Genomic DNA, 21041 nt, shown 5'->3' on the forward strand with positions numbered 1-21041 from the left:
AACACACACACACTCCCCCGATCCACCCACTCACACACACACACACAAACACTCCCCCGATCCACCCACACACACACTCTGACTGCCCCCGTGTTAGCCTCACAGTGAGGGGGGCTGTGTGGGGGTTCTCAGAGTGCGTTGTTCTACTGCTGTGCTTCACATTAAGGACTCCTGCTGGAGAACAGTGAGTAAGCGGACGCTGACTGTGTGCGCGAAGATTGTGTGTGTGTGCGCTTTTGTGTGTGTGTGTGTGTGTGTGTGTGCGCTTTTGTGTGTGTGTGTGTGTGTGGATGCTGACTGTGTGTGAGATCGCACTGCTTTTGAGAACCAGACAGGCAACCTCAGGCCAATACTCAGGCAACCTATTATGGAATATCACTGTCTTATATATGACTCATCAGAACAGGGGGGACCTGATCCTAGATCAGCACTCCTCATCTGCTGTCAGAGTATGAAGCGCTCGGAAAAGGACTGCTGCTTTAGGATCAGTTTTGCCTTTTAGATCATAATCAATAAGATGAAATATATCATCGATACAATATTTATATATTTCTTAATTCCATTATTTGACTTTTAGATTTGTGTGTATTGTTGTGAATTGTTAGACACTACTGCACTGTTGGAGCTACTGTAGGAACACAAGAATTTCTCTACACCCGCAATAACGCCTGCTAAATATGTGTATGTGACCAATAGCATTTGATTTGACTTACTTGGACCAACCAGGTCCCCCGTGATACAAGTCAGTATTCAACGTCCACCCATGTCTGAGGACGTCGGGAGATGATGTGGAAACCTGCCACTAGGGGGCAACAGTGAGCTCTGTTACCTTCAAGTAGTTGTGGGGGGGGGGGGGCAGACGGGTGCAAGCCTTTAATTCCAAACTTTGCAAGTTCAAATCCAGCAGCAGGACGGTGTTTTGATATTATCGTTTTAAGCCAATCCCAAACCTTAACCCTAACCGTTACCAGTCAGAGTTAATACCGAACCTTAAGAATTTGGAGTTTGCCTAAACTTAACCTTAAACACTTAAAAATGTGACATTTGGCACAACTGAAAAATGTAATGTTTGGGAAACATGGATGGACGTCTAATTCTGAAGTGAAACTGTGAGAGCTGGTTGACGTGGACAGGGGGGACCTGATCCCAGATCAGCACTCTTCATATGGTTTCAGAGTATGGAGCACAGACCCATAAAGTCGGGGCCCATTACATGGACTTTGGAAAAGTCACAGGGGTCCTACAGAGAGACAGTGGTGCCTCTGTTCTGCCTGTCTGGAATGACATTAGGTCCTCGCCAGGGAAGCCCACATTTAGCACCTGAGCTAGAAGTAGCATTTAGCAAGGAGCTGCTAGCTTGGTCAGTGATAGCACAGCGGGGTTAACAGTAGGACAAAATGGTGGATGTTTTGACTGTGCTGCTATCGATACCTGTAGATATACTGCCTGTACAGATCGTGCTTCTTCATTCCTCATCCACAGACACGATAGAGGGGAATGGTTTGTCCTTGCAGGTGTTTGTTAAAGATAATGTGCTGTGTATATCAATGTATAAGCTATATCTAAGCCTCATGTAACATCAAATCAAAGTGAGTGGTTTTACTTGGATCTAGCCTATGTTTTTGGCAGGGTGAGGTTGATCTATAAAGCAAGATGGAAGCATACAGTTAAGTGGGCTATCTACTTAAAGTGATAGTTCACCCAAATTAAAATGTTACATATTTGTTTCCGTACCTTGAAAGCAGTCCATAGACAAGGAGAGACTGCTCTTGTGTTGTTAAACTATAAAGTAACAACTAATATTAGCTTGTAATTTGGGTGAACTATCCCTTTAAGTAGACGGACCAGACACTTTTCCCTTCCCTTGTCATTGATGCAACCACATATGGGATTGCCTTTGATGATGTAATATTTGAAAAGGGAAAGGGGGGATTTTAAATCTTCATGACTGTGGTTTCTAAACCCTGTAATCATCTGCAGTGTTCAAAGCCTAATAACTCAAAATAACACTTTTTTTCTCCTCCATCCAGTCTTTTGTTCCTACTGCTAATTTGAATGCCAACTACAGTGCAAAGTGAATGCTGCTGAGTTAGTTTAAATGTAATGAAAGAAGATATCAGTTGGGAGAAATTGAAGAAAAAAAAACGCTTTGAAAAAGGCTATTAAAAAGAAGTCCAAATGGTTTTTAGATAAATTCCAATAACAACCATTACTTTCTGGGCATGATTGTGATGCACCCTTTCTGTAGTTAAGTCCTAGCACACTTAAGGCTCTATTTCTGTGTGCCATGCTCCTTTCTTCTCTTCTCCTCTCTCTCTGTCTCACTGTCTCTGTCTCACGTGCGCACACACACACACACACACACACACACACACACACACACACACACACACACACACACACACACACACACACACACACACACACACACACACACACACACACACACACACACACACACACACACTGTCTCTGTGACTGCATCATCACAGGGTGATGTAAACACCCACTCAGTCCCAGCCATGAGTAGAGTAGCACTGCTGAAAGTAGGGCATCAGCCACTCACTGTGTGTGTGTGTGTGTGTGTGTGTGTGTGTGTGTGTGTGTGTGTGTGTGTGTGTGTGTGTGTGTGTGTGTGTGTGTGTGTGTGTGTGTGTGTGTGTGTGTTTTCAAATAAAGTATTTAAAATGTGTGAGCCAGCAAGGTGATCAGGACAGGAGTGGCATGATTGAAACAGCGTGAGTGAAGGCAGCAGGAGGAGAGATGATGGAGAGAGAGTTGAAAGAGAGGGAGAGAGAGGGTTAAGAGAGAGAAGGTTAAGAGAGTTGAGAGAGTTGAGAGAGTTGAGAGAGAGAGAGAGAGAAGGTTCAGAGAGAGAAGGTTAAGAGAGTTGAGAGAGTTAAGAGAGAAGGTTAAGAGAGTTGAGAGAGTTAAGAGAGAGAGGGGGGGTTGTAGACTAACTGATACAATAGCTAAGGCATCACAGATTCAACAAAGCTCTCAAATGAAAGACAGATGCAGTAATAATATTGAAATACAGTTTAAAAGCCTAACTGTTGCTGGAGCCAGACAGTCCGTGGTCCTAAAAACATGAATGTCTTTATAAAGGGGAAAATATGACATGTTTTATGGTTGTCCATTGGACACCATTATCTTACTTTTACCATCATAATATTAGATTGACTAGGATTTGTTTAGTTTTACTGCTCTCAAAGGGACAGGGAAGGCAAGACATGATGACACTAAGATATGCGATATTATCGGGACGTCATGTAAGGAAACAGTTATTGAACATATAAATATTCAACAGACTTGGAACAGAATATTCACATGCCTTGGTGACATCTGTCATCAGATGTGCCGTTGCCATATCAACAGATGGTTAAAACAATGGAACATTTATTTTCACTTCTGGTGGTGAAAATGACTTGATGGATCTGCTGTGAAGAAACCACGTGTGATTAACTATGTGTGTGTGTGTGTGTGTGTGTGTGTGTGTGTGTGTGTCGCCATGAAAGCGATGTCCGCAGCAGGGGGAAACGGATGTTACAGTTACTAAGCCCAGAAACACTTTACAACACGTGTAGAACCTGGAAAACACACTGTGGCTGGGAGGCATGACGGTCGGCATCCGTCTAGTAGCCCCCCAGACGGCAAGAAAAACACATGTATGATTAGGAGTTTAACGGAGAGGGGAACAGGGGCTCATTAAGGTTCCTGCCTTTCTTCGTGGATAAACCAACTAGGCTCGTAATTTAACAATTGTATTCGTATTTACAGATGACATACGAGTTTGTTATTAAGGCACATTAAAGTTCACGTTCCAGAAGACATTTCTGCCCCAAAAAATGCATTTTGATTAAAAAAATGTTTATGTTGACGTTCAAATGCCTCTCCCTTGAAGTAGTGATGTGTGACAACCGCCTAGCCTCCTGAAACGAGTCGCATTTAATAAATCATTTACAGACGCACACAAACAACGACAACATCTCCTCTGCCCAGACCAGCATGCTCACACCCCCATCCCTAGTCCCTGCATTACTGTTTGGGACCACCTTCAATTGTCCCAATTCGCTTTTTCACTCACTCGTCCATACTATTTCAATATTTCAATAATAAATCATTTGATTTTTACAATGATTGTGATGCTAGTTGGGAGGAAAGTTGTTCTCTAGCAATCTGTCAAAGGTAAACATGCAGTGCCTCCCGGGTGGCGCAGTGGTTAAGGGCGCTGTACTGCAGCGCCAGCTGTGCCACCAGAGACTCTGGGTTCGCGCACAGGCTCTGTCATAACCGGCCGCGACCGGGAGGTCTGTGGGGCGATGCACAATTGGCCTAGCGTCGTCCGGGTTAGGGAGATCCTTGTCTCATCGCGCACCAGTGACTCCTGTGGCGGGCTGGGCGCAGTGCACGCTAACCAAGGTGGCCAGGTGCACGGTGTTTCCTCCGACACATTGGTGCGGCTGGCTTCCGGGTTGGATGGCGCTGTGTTAAGAAGCAGTGCGGCTGGTTGGGTTGTGTATCGGAGGACTTTCAACATTCGTCTCTCCCGAGCCCGTACGGGAGTTGTAGCGATGAGACAAGATAGTAGCTGCTAAAACAATTGGATAGCATGAAATTGGGGAGAAAACGGGGTAAAATTCAAACAAAAAACAACAAAGAAAAGGTAAACATGCAGACATGCAGGTACGTACGCACTAAAGGCAAATGCCCACAACATCCAAGGTTAAATCCTATGGTATCAAACGTACACCAGTTTCTCCTGATGCATGTACAGTAGCCTAGGCATCATCTTTCCTTACAATTAGTTTGACCTGGAAACACCTACTGATAGCAACACCTGTCACTCTGGGTGATTATTCTACATCATATTCTATTATCATCATGTAGAACTTCTCCTCAGAGGTCAATTCTATCCTTGTCAAGGCGCCTGGCTACATCTATTCCCATCTCTCTCACACACACAATGTGCAGCAGCATCAGTTAGTTCATGTATATTATGCTAGGCGCAACAGATATAGACTCTGACGAACCATCACACACACACCAGAGAACAACCAGCAAAAGAGGAAACCATAGGCAATCTGACAACAGGCCAATCCGGCATTTTAACTGGCAACCGGAAGGCATTGTAGCACACATTATCTGGCAACCGCAAGGCCTCGTCGATGAAGCATAAGTACCATGCGCTCCACATTACATTGAAAAGGTCACAGGATCTGTTGTGCCAGTTATAATGGTAAACGCTTCTTGAAGAATACTTGCATGTGTCCCAAATGGCACCCGATTCACTATATAGTGCACTACAGGACATACAGTTGAAGTCAGAAGTTTACATGCACTTTAGCCAAATACATTTAAACTCAGTTTTTCACAATTCCTGACATTTAATCATAGTACAAATTATGTGTCTTAGGTCAGTTAGATCACCACTGTATTTTAAATGTCAGAATAATAGTAGAGAATGATTTACAGTGCCTTGCGAAAGTATTCGGCCCCCTTGAACTTTGCGACCTTTTGCCACATTTCAGGCTTCAAACATAAAGATATAAAACTGTATTTTTTTGTGAAGAATCAACAACAAGTGGGACACAATCATGAAGTGGAACAACATTTATTGGATATTTCAAACTTTTTTTAACAAATCAAAAACTGAAAAATTGGGCATGCAAAATTATTCAGCCCCCTTAAGTTAATACTTTGTAGCGCCACCTTTTGCTGCGATTACAGCTGTAAGTCGCTTGGGGTATGTCTCTATCAGTTTTGCACATCGAGAGACTGAATTTTTTTCCCATTCCTCCTTGCAAAACAGCTCGAGCTCAGTGAGGTTGGATGGAGAGCATTTGTGAACAGCAGTTTTCAGTTCTTTCCACAGATTCTCGATTGGATTCAGGTCTGGACTTTGACTTGGCCATTCTAACACCTGGATATGTTTATTTTTGAACCATTCTATTGTAGATTTTGCTTTATGTTTTGGATCATTGTCTTGTTGGAAGACAAATCTCCGTCCCAGTCTCAGGTCTTTTGCAGACTCCATCAGGTTTTCTTCCAGAATGGTCCTGTATTTGGCTCCATCCATCTTCCCATCAATTTTAACCATCTTTCCTGTCCCTGCTGAAGAAAAGCAGGCCCAAACCATGATGCTGCCACCACCATGTTTGACAGTGGAGATGGTGTGTTCAGGGTGATGAGCTGTGTTGCTTTTACGCCAAACATAACGTTTTGCATTGTTGCCAAAAAGTTCAATTTTGGTTTCATCTGACCAGAGCACCTTCTTCCACATGTTTGGTGTGTCTCCCAGGTGGCTTGTGGCAAACTTTAAACAACACTTTTTATGGATATCTTTAAGAAATGGCTTTCTTCTTGCCGCTCTTCCATAAAGGCCAGATTTGTGCAATATACGACTGATTGTTGTACTATGGACAGAGTCTCCCACCTCAGCTGTAGATCTCTGCAGTTCATCCAGAGTGATCATGGGCCTCTTGGCTGCATCTCTGATCAGTCTTCTCCTTGTATGAGCTGAAAGTTTAGAGGGACGGCCAGGTCTTGGTAGATTTGCAGTGGTCTGATACTCCTTCCATTTCAATATTATCGCTTGCACAGTGCTCCTTGGGATGTTTAAAGCTTGGGAAATCTTTTTGTATCCAAATCCGGCTTTAAACTTCTTCACAACAGTATCTCGGACCTGCCTGGTGTGTTCCTTGTTCTTCATGATGCTCTCTGCGCTTTTAACGGACCTCTGAGACTATCACAGTGCAGGTGCATTTATACAGAGACTTAATTACACACAGGTGGATTGTATTCATCATCATTAGTCATTTAGGTCAACATTGGATCATTCAGAGATCCTCACTGAACTTCTGGAGAGAGTTTGCTGCACTGAAAGTAAAGGGGCTGAATAATTTTCCACGCCCAATTTTTCAGTTTTTGATTTGTTAAAAAAGTTTGAAATATCCAATAAATGTCGTTCCACTTCATGATTGTGTCCCACTTGTTGTTGATTCTTCACAAAAAAATACAGTTTTATATCTTTATGTTTGAAGCCTGAAATGTGGCAAAAGGTCGCAAAGTTCAAGGGGGCCGAATACTTTCGCAAGGCACTGTATTTCAGCTTTTATTTCTTTCATCACATTCCCAGTGGGTCTGAAGTCTACATACACTCAATAAGTATTTTGTAGCATTGCCTTTAAATTGTTTAACTTGGGTCAAACGTTTCGGGTAGCCTTCCACAAACTTTCCACAATAAGTTGGGTGAATTTTGGCCCATTCCTCCTGACAAAGCTGGTGTAACTGAGTCAGGTTTGTAGGCCTCCTTGTTCACACACGCTTTTTCAGTCCTGCCCACAAATTTTCTATAGGATTGAGGTCAGGGCTTTGTGACCAAGCTTTAACTTCCTGACTGATTTCTTGAAATGTTGCTTCAATATATCCACATAATTTTCAATCCTCATGATGCCATCTATTTTGTGAAGTGCACCAGTCCCTCCTGCAGCAAAGCACCCCCGCAACATGATGCTGCCACCCCCATGCTTGACGGCTGGGATGGTGTTCTTCGGCTTGCAAGCCTCCCCCTTTTTCCTCCAAACATAACAATGGTCATTATGACCAAACAGTTCTTATTTTTGTTTCATCAGACCAGAGGACATTTCTCCAAAGAGTACGATCTTTGTCCCCATGTGCAGTTGCAAACCGTAGTCTGGATTTTTTATGGTGGTTTTGGAGCAGTGGCTTATTCCTTGCTGAGCGGCCTTTCAGGTTATGGCGATACAGGACTCGTTTTAATGTGGATATAGATACTTTTGTACCTGTTTCCTCCAGCATCTTCACAAGGTCCTTTGCTGCTGTTCTGGGATTGATTTGCACTTTTTGCACCAAAGTACGTTCATCTCTAGGAGACAGAACGCGTCTCCTTCCTGAGAGGTATGACGGCTGCGTGGTCCCATGGTGTTTATACTTGCGTATTGTTGTTTGTACAGGTGAACATGGTACCTTCAGGCATTTGGAAATTGCTCCCGAGGATGAACCAGACTTGGCTGATTTCTTTAGATTTTCCCCTGATGTCAAGAAAAGAGGCACTGAGATTGAAGGTAGGCCTTGAAATACATCCACAAGTATTTATATGGCACAGCTGTCAGTTTTTTGGTCCTTAAATGAAATTGGTATATGTTTTTATTTATCACACTTTTCTTTAACCATTTATGTTCTTTAATACAGGGTCGACATACAAGTTCCTTACTTTTTTCCCCTTCTACTTGCCTCTTCCATTTTTTGTGGCAATGCTGCAATTAATTGGTTGTAATTTTGGGTAGAGCAGACATTTCCATATGTCTGTGTTAGCTGCATGTGTGACATAACTCCACCAGTCCTATTCATGACATCATTCACTAAATGTATACCTTTTATAAACATTTCTTCGATAAATACAGTTTTTTTTAATCAATTAGTATATTTGAATTTAACCACAATATTTGTTGTACTATTTGTTCCATCCTTTCAGGTGGATTAAACTGGAATTGCAACCAACTTTCTAAGGCTTGTTTAAAAAAGAAAGATATTTTGGAGATGATTTTCTTTTCAATCAACCGAAAGTGAGCAGGTGTAACCTGAATGAAGGGGAAAAGGCCCTTCCTGAATATAGGATGAGACATTCCTATCAATTGACTAGAGAACCAGTTTGGATTTAAGTATAACTTTTGTAAGGCACAGTCAACTTAGTGTATGTAAACTTCTGACCCACTGGAATTGTGATACAGTGCTTAAGTGAAATAATCTGTCTGTAAACAATTGTTGGAAAAATGGCTTATCATACACAAAGTAGATGTCCTAACCGACTTGCCAAAACTATAGTTTGTTAACAAGACATTTGTAGAGTGGTTGAAAAATGAGTTTTAGTGACCCCAACCTAAGCGTATGCACATTTCCCACTTCAACTGTATGTGCCCTGGACAAAAGTAGTGACCTATATAGGGAATATGGTGCAACTTGGGATCGCAGCCACAATTGTCTTGGCGTGAATGTGTTTTGACACACATCTTCCCGTCGCCCAGTCACAATTGATTCTGTGTGTCAGAACTCAAGAACTATTTAGCTAAATCAGCCACGCTACTGGACAGGAACAGTGATGAAACCCCTTCCTGGTCTGTTAGTGTGTCTCTCAAGACTGATGCTGTTATAGCGAAACACACACACACACACACACACACACACACACACACACACACCCAGGGCCGTGCACAGACCTTTCAGGGGGCAGGTGCTCAAAACGTACCAAATGCCTCTGCAGGGGACCATTTTAACAGTTTTGGAGCCATAGGCCTGTTTATTCCTGCAACCACACACCCACTCATCATCTTTAGAAACTCTAAGCATGCAAGTTAAAGTGAATCCTAAAGACAGAGATGATTGACATCGGGAAAGAGGGCGGGCTATCAGCTGATCACTGATGTTGATGATTGATGTAAATCTGCTAGTCAGTTAGATTCATTTCTTTTACTGATTGTAATTGACCTCTAAGTCTTTCTGTCTCTCTCTGCTGTGTATCAGCCGACCAGACTGAATATTGATGATGAAGCTAAATCAAGTGTTAATAAAAATACTTTTTACATGTTTTATTTAACCTTTATTTAACTAGGCAAGTCAGTTAAAAATATTTACAATGACGGCATACCAGGGAACAGCGGGTTAACTGAGTTGTTCAGTGGCAGAACGACAGATTTGTACCTTGTCAGCTCGGGGATTCAATCCAACAACCTTTCGGTTTTTTGGCCCAACACTCTAACCACTAGGCTACCTGCCGCCCCAAAATATGCTGCTGTGGCAGTAGTGTTGATATTTAAACTAGGTAGCTAGCTACAGACACTCGAAAGGTGACCGCATATCTCAAGCCAAGCATGTTTGGATACTGGGAGCGTGCAATCTCCGCACAGGGCAGACTGGGATCAATGTGGAACCGGGCGTGAGAGCTCCGTACAGGGCAGACTGGGACAATGTGCAACCGGGCGTGAGAGCTCCGTACAGGGCAGACTGGGACAATGTGCAACCGGGCGTGAGAGCTCCGTACAGGGCAGACTGGGACAATGTGCTACAGGGAGTGAGAGCTCCGTACAGGGCAGACTGGAACAATGTGCTACAGGGAGTGAGAGCTCCGTACAGGGCAGACTGGGACAATGTGCTACAGGGAGTGAGAGCTCCGTACAGGGCAGACTGGGACAATGTGCAACCGGGCGTGAGAGCTCCGTACAGGGCAGACTGGGACAATGTGCAACCGGGCGTGAGAGCTCCGTACAGGGCAGACTGGGACAATGTGCAACCGGGCGTGAGAGCTCCGTACAGGGCAGACTGGGACAATGTGCTACAGGGAGTGAGAGCTCCGTACAGGGCAGACTGGGACAATGTGCAACCGGGCGTGAGAGCTCCGTACAGGGCAGACTGGGACAATGTGCTACAGGGAGTGAGAGCTCCGTACAGGGCAGACTGGGACAATGTGCAACAGGGAGTGAGAGCTCCGTACAGGGCAGACTGGGACAATGTGCTACAGGGAGTGAGAGCTCCGTACAGGGCAGACTGGAACAATGTGCTACAGGGAGTAAGAGCTCCGTACAGGGCAGACTGGAACAATGTGCTACAGGGAGTGAGAGCTCCGTACAGGGCAGACTGGAACAATGTGCAACAGGGAGTGAGAGCTCCGTACAGGGCAGACTGGAACAATGTGCAACAGGGAGTGAGAGCTCCGTACAGGGCAGACTGGAACAATGTGCTACAGGGAGTGAGAGCTCCGTACAGGGCAGACTGGGACAATGTGCTACAGGGAGTGAGAGCTCCGTACAGGGCAGACTGGAACAATGTGCAACAGGGAGTGAGAGCTCCGTACAGGGCAGACTGGGACAATGTGCTACAGGGAGTGAGAGCTCCGTACAGGGCAGACTGGAACAATGTGCAACAGGGAGTGAGAGCTCCGTACAGGGCAGACTGGGACAATGTGCAACAGGGAGTGAGAGCTCCGTACAGGGCAGACTGGGACAATGTGCTACAGGGAGTGAGAGCTCCGTACAGGGCAGACTGGGACAATGTGCTACAGGGAGTGAGAGCTCCGTACAGGGCAGACTGGGACAATGTGCAACAGGGAGTGAAAGCTCCGTACAGGGCAGACTGGGACAAGTGCTACAGGGAGTGAGAGCTCCGTACAGGGCAGACTGGGACAATGTGCAACAGGGAGTGAAAGCTCCGTACAGGGCAGACTGGGACAATGTGCAACAGGGAGTGAGAGCTCCGTACAGGGCAGACTGGGACAATGTGCAACAGGGAGTGAAAGCTCCGTACAGGGCAGACTGGGACAAGTGCTACAGGGAGTGAGAGCTCCGTACAGGGCAGACTGGGACAATGTGCAACAGGGAGTGAGAGCTCCGTACAGGGCAGACTGGAACAATGTGCAACAGGGAGTGAGAGCTCCGTACAGGGCAGACTGGGACAATGTGCAACAGGGAGTGAGAGCTCTGACCAGGGCAGACTGGGACAATGTGCAACAGGGAGTGAGAGCTCCGTACAGGGCAGACTGGGACAATGTGCTACAGGGAGTGAGAGCTCCGTACAGGGCAGACTGGGACAATGTGCTACAGGGAGTGAGAGCTCCGTACAGGGCAGACTGGAACAATGTGCAACAGGGAGTGAGAGCTCCGTACAGGGCAGACTGGGACAATGTGCAAAAGGGAGTGAGAGCTCCGTCCTGGGTAGACTGGGACAATGTGCTACAGGGAGTGAGAACTCCGTACAGGGCAGACTGGAACAATGTGCAACAGGGAGTGAGAACTCCGTACAGGGCAGACTGGAACAATGTGCAACCGGGCCTGAGAGCTCCGTACAGGGCAGACTGGGACAATGTGCAACAGGGAGTGAGAACTCCGTACAGGGCAGACTGGGACAATGTGCTACTGGGAGTGAGAGCTCCGTACAGGGCAGACTGGGACAATGTGCAACAGGGAGTGAGAGCTCCGTACAGGGCAGACTGGGACAATGTGCTACAGGGAGTGAGAGCTCCGTACAGGGCAGACTGGGACAATGTGCTACAGGGAGTGAGAGTTCCGTACAGGGCAGACTGGAACAATGTGCAACCCAGGAGTGAGAGCTCCGTACAGGGCAGACTGGAACAATGTGCTACAGGGAGTGAGAGCTCCGTACAGGGCAGACTGGGACAATGTGCAACAGGGAGTGAGAGCTCCGTACAGGGCAGACTGGGACAATGTGCAACCGGGCGTGAGAGCTCCGTACAGGGCAGACTGGGACAATGTGCTACAGGGAGTGAGAGCTCCGTACAGGGCAGACTGGGACAATGTGCTACAGGGAGTGAGAGCTCCGTACAGGGCAGACTGGAACAATGTGCTACAGGGAGTGAGAGCTCCGTACAGGGCAGACTGGGACAATGTGCAACCGGGCGTGAGAGCTCCGTACAGGGCAGACTGGGACAATGTGCAACCGGGCGTGAGAGCTCCGTACAGGGCAGACTGGGACAATGTGCAACCGGGCGTGAGAGCTCCGTACAGGGCAGACTGGGACAATGTGCTACAGGGAGTGAGAGCTCCGTACAGGGCAGACTGGGACAATGTGCTACAGGGAGTGAGAGCTCCGTACAGGGCAGACTGGAACAATGTGCAACAGGGAGTGAGAGCTCCGTACAGGGCAGACTGGGACAATGTGCTACAGGGAGTGAGAGTTCCGTACAGGGCAGACTGGAACAATGTGCAACCCAGGAGTGAGAGCTCAGTACAGGGCAGACTGGGACAATGTGCAACAGGGAGTGAGAGCTCCGTACAGGGCAGACTGGGACAATGTGCAACAGGGAGTGAGAACTCCGTACAGGGCAGACTGGAACAATGTGCTACAGGGAGTGAGAGCTCCGTACAGGGCAGACTGGAACAATGTGCAACAGGGAGTGAGAGCTCCGTACAGGGCAGACTGGGACAATGTGCAACAGGGAGTGAGAGCTCCGTACAGGGCAGACTGGGACAATGTGCAACCGGGCGTGAGAGCTCCGTACAGGGCAGACTGGGACAATGTGCTACAGGGAGTGAGAGCTCCGTACAGGGCAGACTGGGACAATGTGCTACAGGGAGTGAGAGCTCCGTACAGGGCAGACTGGGACAATGTGCAACCGGGCGTGAGAGCTCCGTACAGGGCAGACTGGGACAATGTGCAACCGGGCGTGAGAGCTCCGTACAGGGCAGACTGGGACAATGTGCAACAGGGAGTGAGAGCTCCGTACAGGGCAGACTGGGACAATGTGCTACAGGGAGTGAGAGTTCCGTACAGGGCAGACTGGAACAATGTGCAACCCAGGAGTGAGAGCTCAGTACAGGGCAGACTGGAACAATGTGCAACAGGGAGTGAGAGCTCCGTACAGGGCAGACTGGAACAATGTGCAACAGGGAGTGAGAGCTCCGTACAGGGCAGACTGGAACAATGTGAAACAGGGAGTGAGAGCTCCGTACAGGGCAGACTGGGACAATGTGCAACAGGGAGTGAGAGCTCCGTACAGGGCAGACTGGGACAATGTGCTACAGGGAGTGAGAGCTCCGTACAGGGCAGACTGGGACAATGTGCTACAGGGAGTGAGAGCTCCGTACAGGGCAGACTGGGACAATGTGCTACAGGGAGTGAGAGCTCCGTACAGGGCAGACTGGAACAATGTGCAACAGGGAGTGAGAGCTCCGTACAGGGCAGACTGGGACAATGTGCTACAGGGAGTGAGAGTTCCGTACAGGGCAGACTGGAACAATGTGCAACCCAGGAGTGAGAGCTCAGTACAGGGCAGACTGGAACAATGTGCAACAGGGAGTGAGAGCTCCGTACAGGGCAGACTGGAACAATGTGCAACAGGGAGTGAGAGCTCCGTACAGGGCAGACTGGAACAATGTGAAACAGGGAGTGAGAGCTCCGTACAGGGCAGACTGGGACAATGTGCAACAGGGAGTGAGAGCTCCGTACAGGGCAGACTGGGACAATGTGCAACCGGGCGTGAGAGCTCCGTACAGGGCAGACTGGAACAATGTGCTACAGGGAGTGAGAGCTCCGTACAGGGCAGACTGGGACAATGTGCTACAGGGAGTGAGAGCTCCGTACAGGGCAGACTGGAACAATGTGCTACAGGGAGTGAGAGCTCCGTACAGGGCAGACTGGGACAATGTGCAACCGGGCGTGAGAGCTCCGTACAGGGCAGACTGGGACAATGTGCAACCGGGCGTGAGAGCTCCGTACAGGGCAGACTGGGACAATGTGCAACCGGGCGTGAGAGCTCCGTACAGGGCAGACTGGGACAATGTGCTACAGGGAGTGAGAGCTCCGTACAGGGCAGACTGGAACAATGTGCTACAGGGAGTGAGAGCTCCGTACAGGGCAGACTGGAACAATGTGCTACAGGGAGTGAGAGCTCCGTACAGGGCAGACTGGAACAATGTGCTACAGGGAGTGAGAGCTCCGTACAGGGCAGACTGGAACAATGTGCAACAGGGAGTGAGAGCTCCGTACAGGGCAGACTGGAACAATGTGAAACAGGGAGTGAGAGCTCCGTACAGGGCAGACTGGGACAATGTGCAACAGGGAGTGAGAGCTCCGTACAGGGCAGACTGGGACAATGTGCAACCGGGCGTGAGAGCTACGTACAGGGCAGACTGGAACAATGTGCTACAGGGAGTGAGAGCTCCGTACAGGGCAGACTGGGACAATGTGCTACAGGGAGTGAGAGCTCCGTACAGGGCAGACTGGAACAATGTGCAACCCAGGAGTGAGAGCTCAGTACAGGGCAGACTGGGACAATGTGCAACAGGGAGTGAGAGCTCCGTACAGGGCAGACTGGGACAATGTGCAACAGGGAGTGAGAACTCCGTACAGGGCAGACTGGAACAATGTGCTACAGGGAGTGAGAGCTCCGTACAGGGCAGACTGGAACAATGTGCAACAGGGAGTGAGAGCTCCGTACAGGGCAGACTGGGACAATGTGCAACAGGGAGTGAGAGCTCCGTACAGGGCAGACTGGGACAATGTGCAACCGGGCGTGAGAGCTCCGTACAGGGCAGACTGGGACAATGTGCTACAGGGAGTGAGAGCTCCGTACAGGGCAGACTGGGACAATGTGCTACAGGGAGTGAGAGCTCCGTACAGGGCAGACTGGGACAATGTGCAACCGGGCGTGAGAGCTCCGTACAGGGCAGACTGGGACAATGTGCAACCGGGCGTGAGAGCTCCGTACAGGGCAGACTGGGACAATGTGCAACAGGGAGTGAGAGCTCCGTACAGGGCAGACTGGGACAATGTGCTACAGGGAGTGAGAGTTCCGTACAGGGCAGACTGGAACAATGTGCAACCCAGGAGTGAGAGCTCAGTACAGGGCAGACTGGAACAATGTGCAACAGGGAGTGAGAGCTCCGTACAGGGCAGACTGGAACAATGTGCAACAGGGAGTGAGAGCTCCGTACAGGGCAGACTGGAACAATGTGAAACAGGGAGTGAGAGCTCCGTACAGGGCAGACTGGGACAATGTGCAACAGGGAGTGAGAGCTCCGTACAGGGCAGACTGGGACAATGTGCTACAGGGAGTGAGAGCTCCGTACAGGGCAGACTGGGACAATGTGCTACAGGGAGTGAGAGCTCCGTACAGGGCAGACTGGGACAATGTGCTACAGGGAGTGAGAGCTCCGTACAGGGCAGACTGGAACAATGTGCAACAGGGAGTGAGAGCTCCGTACAGGGCAGACTGGGACAATGTGCTACAGGGAGTGAGAGTTCCGTACAGGGCAGACTGGAACAATGTGCAACCCAGGAGTGAGAGCTCAGTACAGGGCAGACTGGAACAATGTGCAACAGGGAGTGAGAGCTCCGTACAGGGCAGACTGGAACAATGTGCAACAGGGAGTGAGAGCTCCGTACAGGGCAGACTGGAACAATGTGAAACAGGGAGTGAGAGCTCCGTACAGGGCAGACTGGGACAATGTGCAACAGGGAGTGAGAGCTCCGTACAGGGCAGACTGGGACAATGTGCAACCGGGCGTGAGAGCTCCGTACAGGGCAGACTGGAACAATGTGCTACAGGGAGTGAGAGCTCCGTACAGGGCAGACTGGGACAATGTGCTACAGGGAGTGAGAGCTCCGTACAGGGCAGACTGGAACAATGTGCTACAGGGAGTGAGAGCTCCGTACAGGGCAGACTGGGACAATGTGCAACCGGGCGTGAGAGCTCCGTACAGGGCAGACTGGGACAATGTGCAACCGGGCGTGAGAGCTCCGTACAGGGCAGACTGGGACAATGTGCAACCGGGCGTGAGAGCTCCGTACAGGGCAGACTGGGACAATGTGCTACAGGGAGTGAGAGCTCCGTACAGGGCAGACTGGAACAATGTGCTACAGGGAGTGAGAGCTCCGTACAGGGCAGACTGGAACAATGTGCTACAGGGAGTGAGAGCTCCGTACAGGGCAGACTGGAACAATGTGCTACAGGGAGTGAGAGCTCCGTACAGGGCAGACTGGAACAATGTGCAACAGGGAGTGAGAGCTCCGTACAGGGCAGACTGGAACAATGTGAAACAGGGAGTGAGAGCTCCGTACAGGGCAGACTGGGACAATGTGCAACAGGGAGTGAGAGCTCCGTACAGGGCAGACTGGGACAATGTGCAACCGGGCGTGAGAGCTCCGTACAGGGCAGACTGGAACAATGTGCTACAGGGAGTGAGAGCTCCGTACAGGGCAGACTGGGACAATGTGCTACAGGGAGTGAGAGCTCCGTACAGGGCAGACTGGAACAATGTGCTACAGGGAGTGAGAGCTCCGTACAGGGCAGACTGGGACAATGTGCAACCGGGCGTGAGAGCTCCGTACAGGGCAGACTGGGACAATGTGCAACCGGGCGTGAGAGCTCCGTACAGGGCAGACTGGGACAATGTGCAACCGGGCGTGAGAGCTCCGTACAGGGCAGACTGGGACAATGTGCTACAGGGAGTGAGAGCTCCGTACAGGGCAGACTGGAACAATGTGCTACAGGGAGTGAGAGCTCCGTACAGGGCAGACTGGAACAATGTGCTACAGGGAGTGAGAGCTCCGTACAGGGCAGACTGGAACAATGTGCTACAGGGAGTGAGAGCTCCGTACAGGGCAGACTGGAACAATGTGCTACAGGGAGTGAGAGCTCCGTACAGGGCAGACTGGAACAATGTGCTACAGGGAGTGAGAGCTCCGTACAGGGCAGACTGGGACAATGTGCTACAGGGAGTGAGAGCTCCGTACAGGGCAGACTGGGACAATGTGCAACAGGGAGTGAGAGCTCAGTACAGGGCAGACTGGGACAATGTGCAACGGGGCGTGAGAGCTCCGTACAGGGCAGACTGGGACAATGTGCTACAGGGAGTGAGAGCTCCGTACAGGGCAGACTGGGACAATGTGCTACAGGGAGTGAGAGCTCCGTACAGGGCAGACTGGAACAATGTGCAACAGGGAGTGAGAGCTCCGTACAGGGCAGACTGGAACAATGTGCTACAGGGAGTGAGAGCTCCGTACAGGGCAGACTGGGACAATGTGCTACAGGGAGTGAGAGCTCCGTACAGGGCAGACTGGAACAATGTGCAACAGGGAGTGAGAGCTCCGTACAGGGCAGACTGGAACAATGTGCTACAGGGAGTGAGAGCTCCGTACAGGGCAGACTGGAACAATGTGCTACAGGGAGTGAGAGCTACGTACAGGGCAGACTGGGACAATGTGCTACAGGGAGTGAGAGCTCCGTACAGGGCAGACTGGGACAATGTGCTACAGGGAGTGAGAGCTCCGTACAGGGCAGACTGGAACAATGTGCTACAGGGAGTGAGAGCTCCGTACAGGGTGAACCTGACACCACGGCACCTTGGGGGCAGTGGCTTCTGAACAACAATGACCAATAATACATACAGTATATACAGTAATTTGGGTGGAAATTATACCACCACCCAAAACGGCTCTTTGAAGACTGGAAGAGGCTTGTCTTCTGAACAGGTAGAGCCCTATATGTGCACTGCACACACACACACACTCCTAGCAGGTCTGTCTTGACATCTTCATCACGTTTCTGTCCTTGGAATGACTTACCATACATTATGTTGTTGTTGTGTAGCCTGAGGGCAAACACACAGACACACACACACACACACACACACACACACACACACACACACACACACACACACACACACACACACACACACACACACACACACACAAACACACAGACACACCGAGAGAGAGAGTTGATGGATAGACTGAGTCACAGCTCCAACCACCCGTAGGAGGGAGGCTATATGATGACTGAGGAACCTACACTACTACAGTATATCCCCCATAACAACCATATCAAAGCTACTGTATCCATAGTGACGGAATTATACAGCCATACAATGTGATGCAAGGTTTTCCAAATATTGCAACAGCAAAATAGGCTACAACACACCATATTTTTCAACAACAAAAATACACAGTCCAGATATCATATTGCTTATAATATTGTGGTAATAATATAATATCCATATTAATGCCATGGAATTAAATGATTTGGAGACTGCATATCTCTTGACAAAATCAGTCAAAGATTGATTGATTAACAACCGAACAGATGTCAACCTGTAGGCTACTGTAATTCAATTAAGCATGATGTATCCATTTGCCCTTCCAGTGTTTGCTAATACTACGACTATTTCAACAAGCAGACCAGTGATCATCTGGGATCCCGGAGCGTGTGGAGTTAAACCACGGTTGTATAGGTAGTGTGGTAGCAATGTTTCAACTTGATTTGGTCTCAATTCGGTTCTGAACTAATGTAGTATGGCGTTCATAAACCGCCAATGATCCAAACGTGTAGGTTATTTGCACAATTTATTGGTTAGAGCCAAGAGTTCGCATGTATATGTTTACATTTCTCATTTCCCTCTAATGTAGCGTTTGCATAAACGATATGTGGCTACTCCGATCACCACTCAGTCATTTCCCTGTGGTATTTTCACATGAAGTAGTCCATTAAGCGGTTGTGCATTGATACACAATTAGCAAATTATGCGTTTCAAATGGCCATTACACAGTCGTGTGTGTCGCTGAAATTGTTATCTGTAAGGGCAAATAATAATTTCTGACCTATAACAAGCAGTTAGAAGTAAGTAGCCCGGGGCATCGATTTACGGATCTGAAATTACTTGAGAAGATTTGCTGTGATTAAATATTGCTGGGATTATACCGTTTTGGGTTCAAATTCACACCCAGTGGATTTAAAAAATATATATATTTACAATAGGCTACACAACGAATGGATTTGAAGGACACCCAATGTGGCATCGTTCAGTTGTCATTCTGTTCCTCTTCATAATGTTTTGGATTTGGAAACAGCCCTACAACATCGTACATCTGTCACTCTTTGCGCGGGAGGCTGGGACGCTAGCGACGTCGATGTAACATGTCAGAGTAGCACATCTCCATTTAAAAGGATCTTGATTTGAAAAAGAATACAGCCGCCAGAGGTGGTTCGGTTAATTCATTTGAGCGTCTGTGCCCATCCAGTCTACCAAAGCGCCAGGCATAGATAGGTAGACAGGAACAATCATTCAAGCAGCGGTTGTAGCCCATGCAGTCTTCGGCTATGTCTTTATCAGACACTTAAAATGGGCCGTAGGTAAAAGGGATATAGTAGCTACGTGTAACAGCAGTAGCACCACAGTCTTACCGGCTGCTGTATGTGACGAACCGTTCCTTTCCCTTGTGGAGGATGGTGCTGTAGCTGAACCTCGCGCTTCATATACTCGCTGCTGCCTTTGTAGCCACCGCCGCCGACCCGGTCTCTCTTCTCCCTCATGTTCGACGCACCACCGCCGCCGTTTTCCCGTTCTTCCCCGGAATCGAGGCTACTGAAGTTCCACACTATCAGCGTCTGGACCAGCAGCACCGTGAGAGCCGCTATCAAGGCGGAACGCGAGCGGCGGGCCAACCTGCGAGCGCACGAGCCGCCAACCATCTTCACTCTTTGACTGCTAGGACTCGAGAGGAGAAGGTCGGCTAGCCTGCCTCTGCGTAGCGCGACAGACAGCAGGAGCGGAGAGACCACGGGAGTTTTTTTTTTTAAATCTAGCTCACGATGGCTAGGAGGAGCATCGAGGAGAGGAGGCAGCACAGAGCCATCGTGTGGTTGAAAGACGTTACGCGCGAGCTCAGGATGTTCACCGAATGTTCTGAGTCACAGCGACGGTAAATTAGAGTCCTCCGTCTGGAATTCTTGTATAAAATACCTCGGCACGAAGCACGTGGGTTATCACCTCACACATGTACGTGATACCCATCCACGACATTTAATGATTAAACAAACAAACAAAAATATTTTTGGAAACGTTGACGTGGGTGAACACAATGTACCGTTGAACAATATCAGTACCATGGACAGTGCTCACAGAAAATGTGTATGCTGCAGCTTCTTACAAATAGAATACAAGCTCACATCCATCCCATGTACTGTAGGCTCCACTAGGACCAACCCTCACCAAACCCCTTATGCATTCAATTATTGATGCCACTTCATGTGCATTTCAAACATAACCAATGTACCAAATGATCATAAGAGCTATAAAAGGAGAGTTATTCATGAACAGTATATTGTAGCGACCTTAATCCAACACGTAATGACCTCGTCATGAAGTTCGGACCTCTTGATTTAACAGTTAAGCTGTTGCCTTGACTGTCGTTGGACCCGTGTTCGAGTCTCGGTGGGGGGTTAACCCCAAATTCACTTCAACATGATTTGATTCATAAGAAAGGGCCCAAGTCTATGCCTACAGCTGTGTATGAAAGGTAGGGAGGAGCTAGGTCTTACAATAGTATCAACCCCAAACTTTATACCACAGCAACTTCTTGTAATGGATGTAGAGGATTTCCATCCTTATTTACTCTGTGTGCCCCTGTGCATTGTGCTTAATTTTCTGGCAAGCATACCTTCGCTATCTAATTGTCTGCCAAGGCTGAGCTAGTACAGCTACTGGGACTTATAGGGAAGGGAGAACACA

At 48.5% G+C, this 21041-nt stretch overlaps 1 protein-coding gene across 1 annotated transcript in view; it reads right to left on the bottom strand.

The window, feature by feature from the left end:
• The window catches only part of LOC135536638 (xylosyltransferase 1-like), a 124987-nt gene extending 104939 nt beyond the window's left edge, over positions 1–20048 (bottom strand). The window contains exon 1 of the mRNA XM_064962909.1: positions 19715–20048. Within this exon, the coding sequence (XP_064818981.1) occupies positions 19715–20002 (288 nt within the window). The 5' untranslated portion in view covers positions 20003–20048. The remainder of the gene's footprint in view (positions 1–19714) is intronic.
• Positions 20049–21041: the final 993 nt, after the last annotated feature.

Source organism: Oncorhynchus masou, chromosome 5 (genome assembly GCF_036934945.1).
Source record: "Oncorhynchus masou masou isolate Uvic2021 chromosome 5, UVic_Omas_1.1, whole genome shotgun sequence".
Lineage (NCBI taxonomy): Eukaryota > Metazoa > Chordata > Actinopteri > Salmoniformes > Salmonidae > Oncorhynchus > Oncorhynchus masou.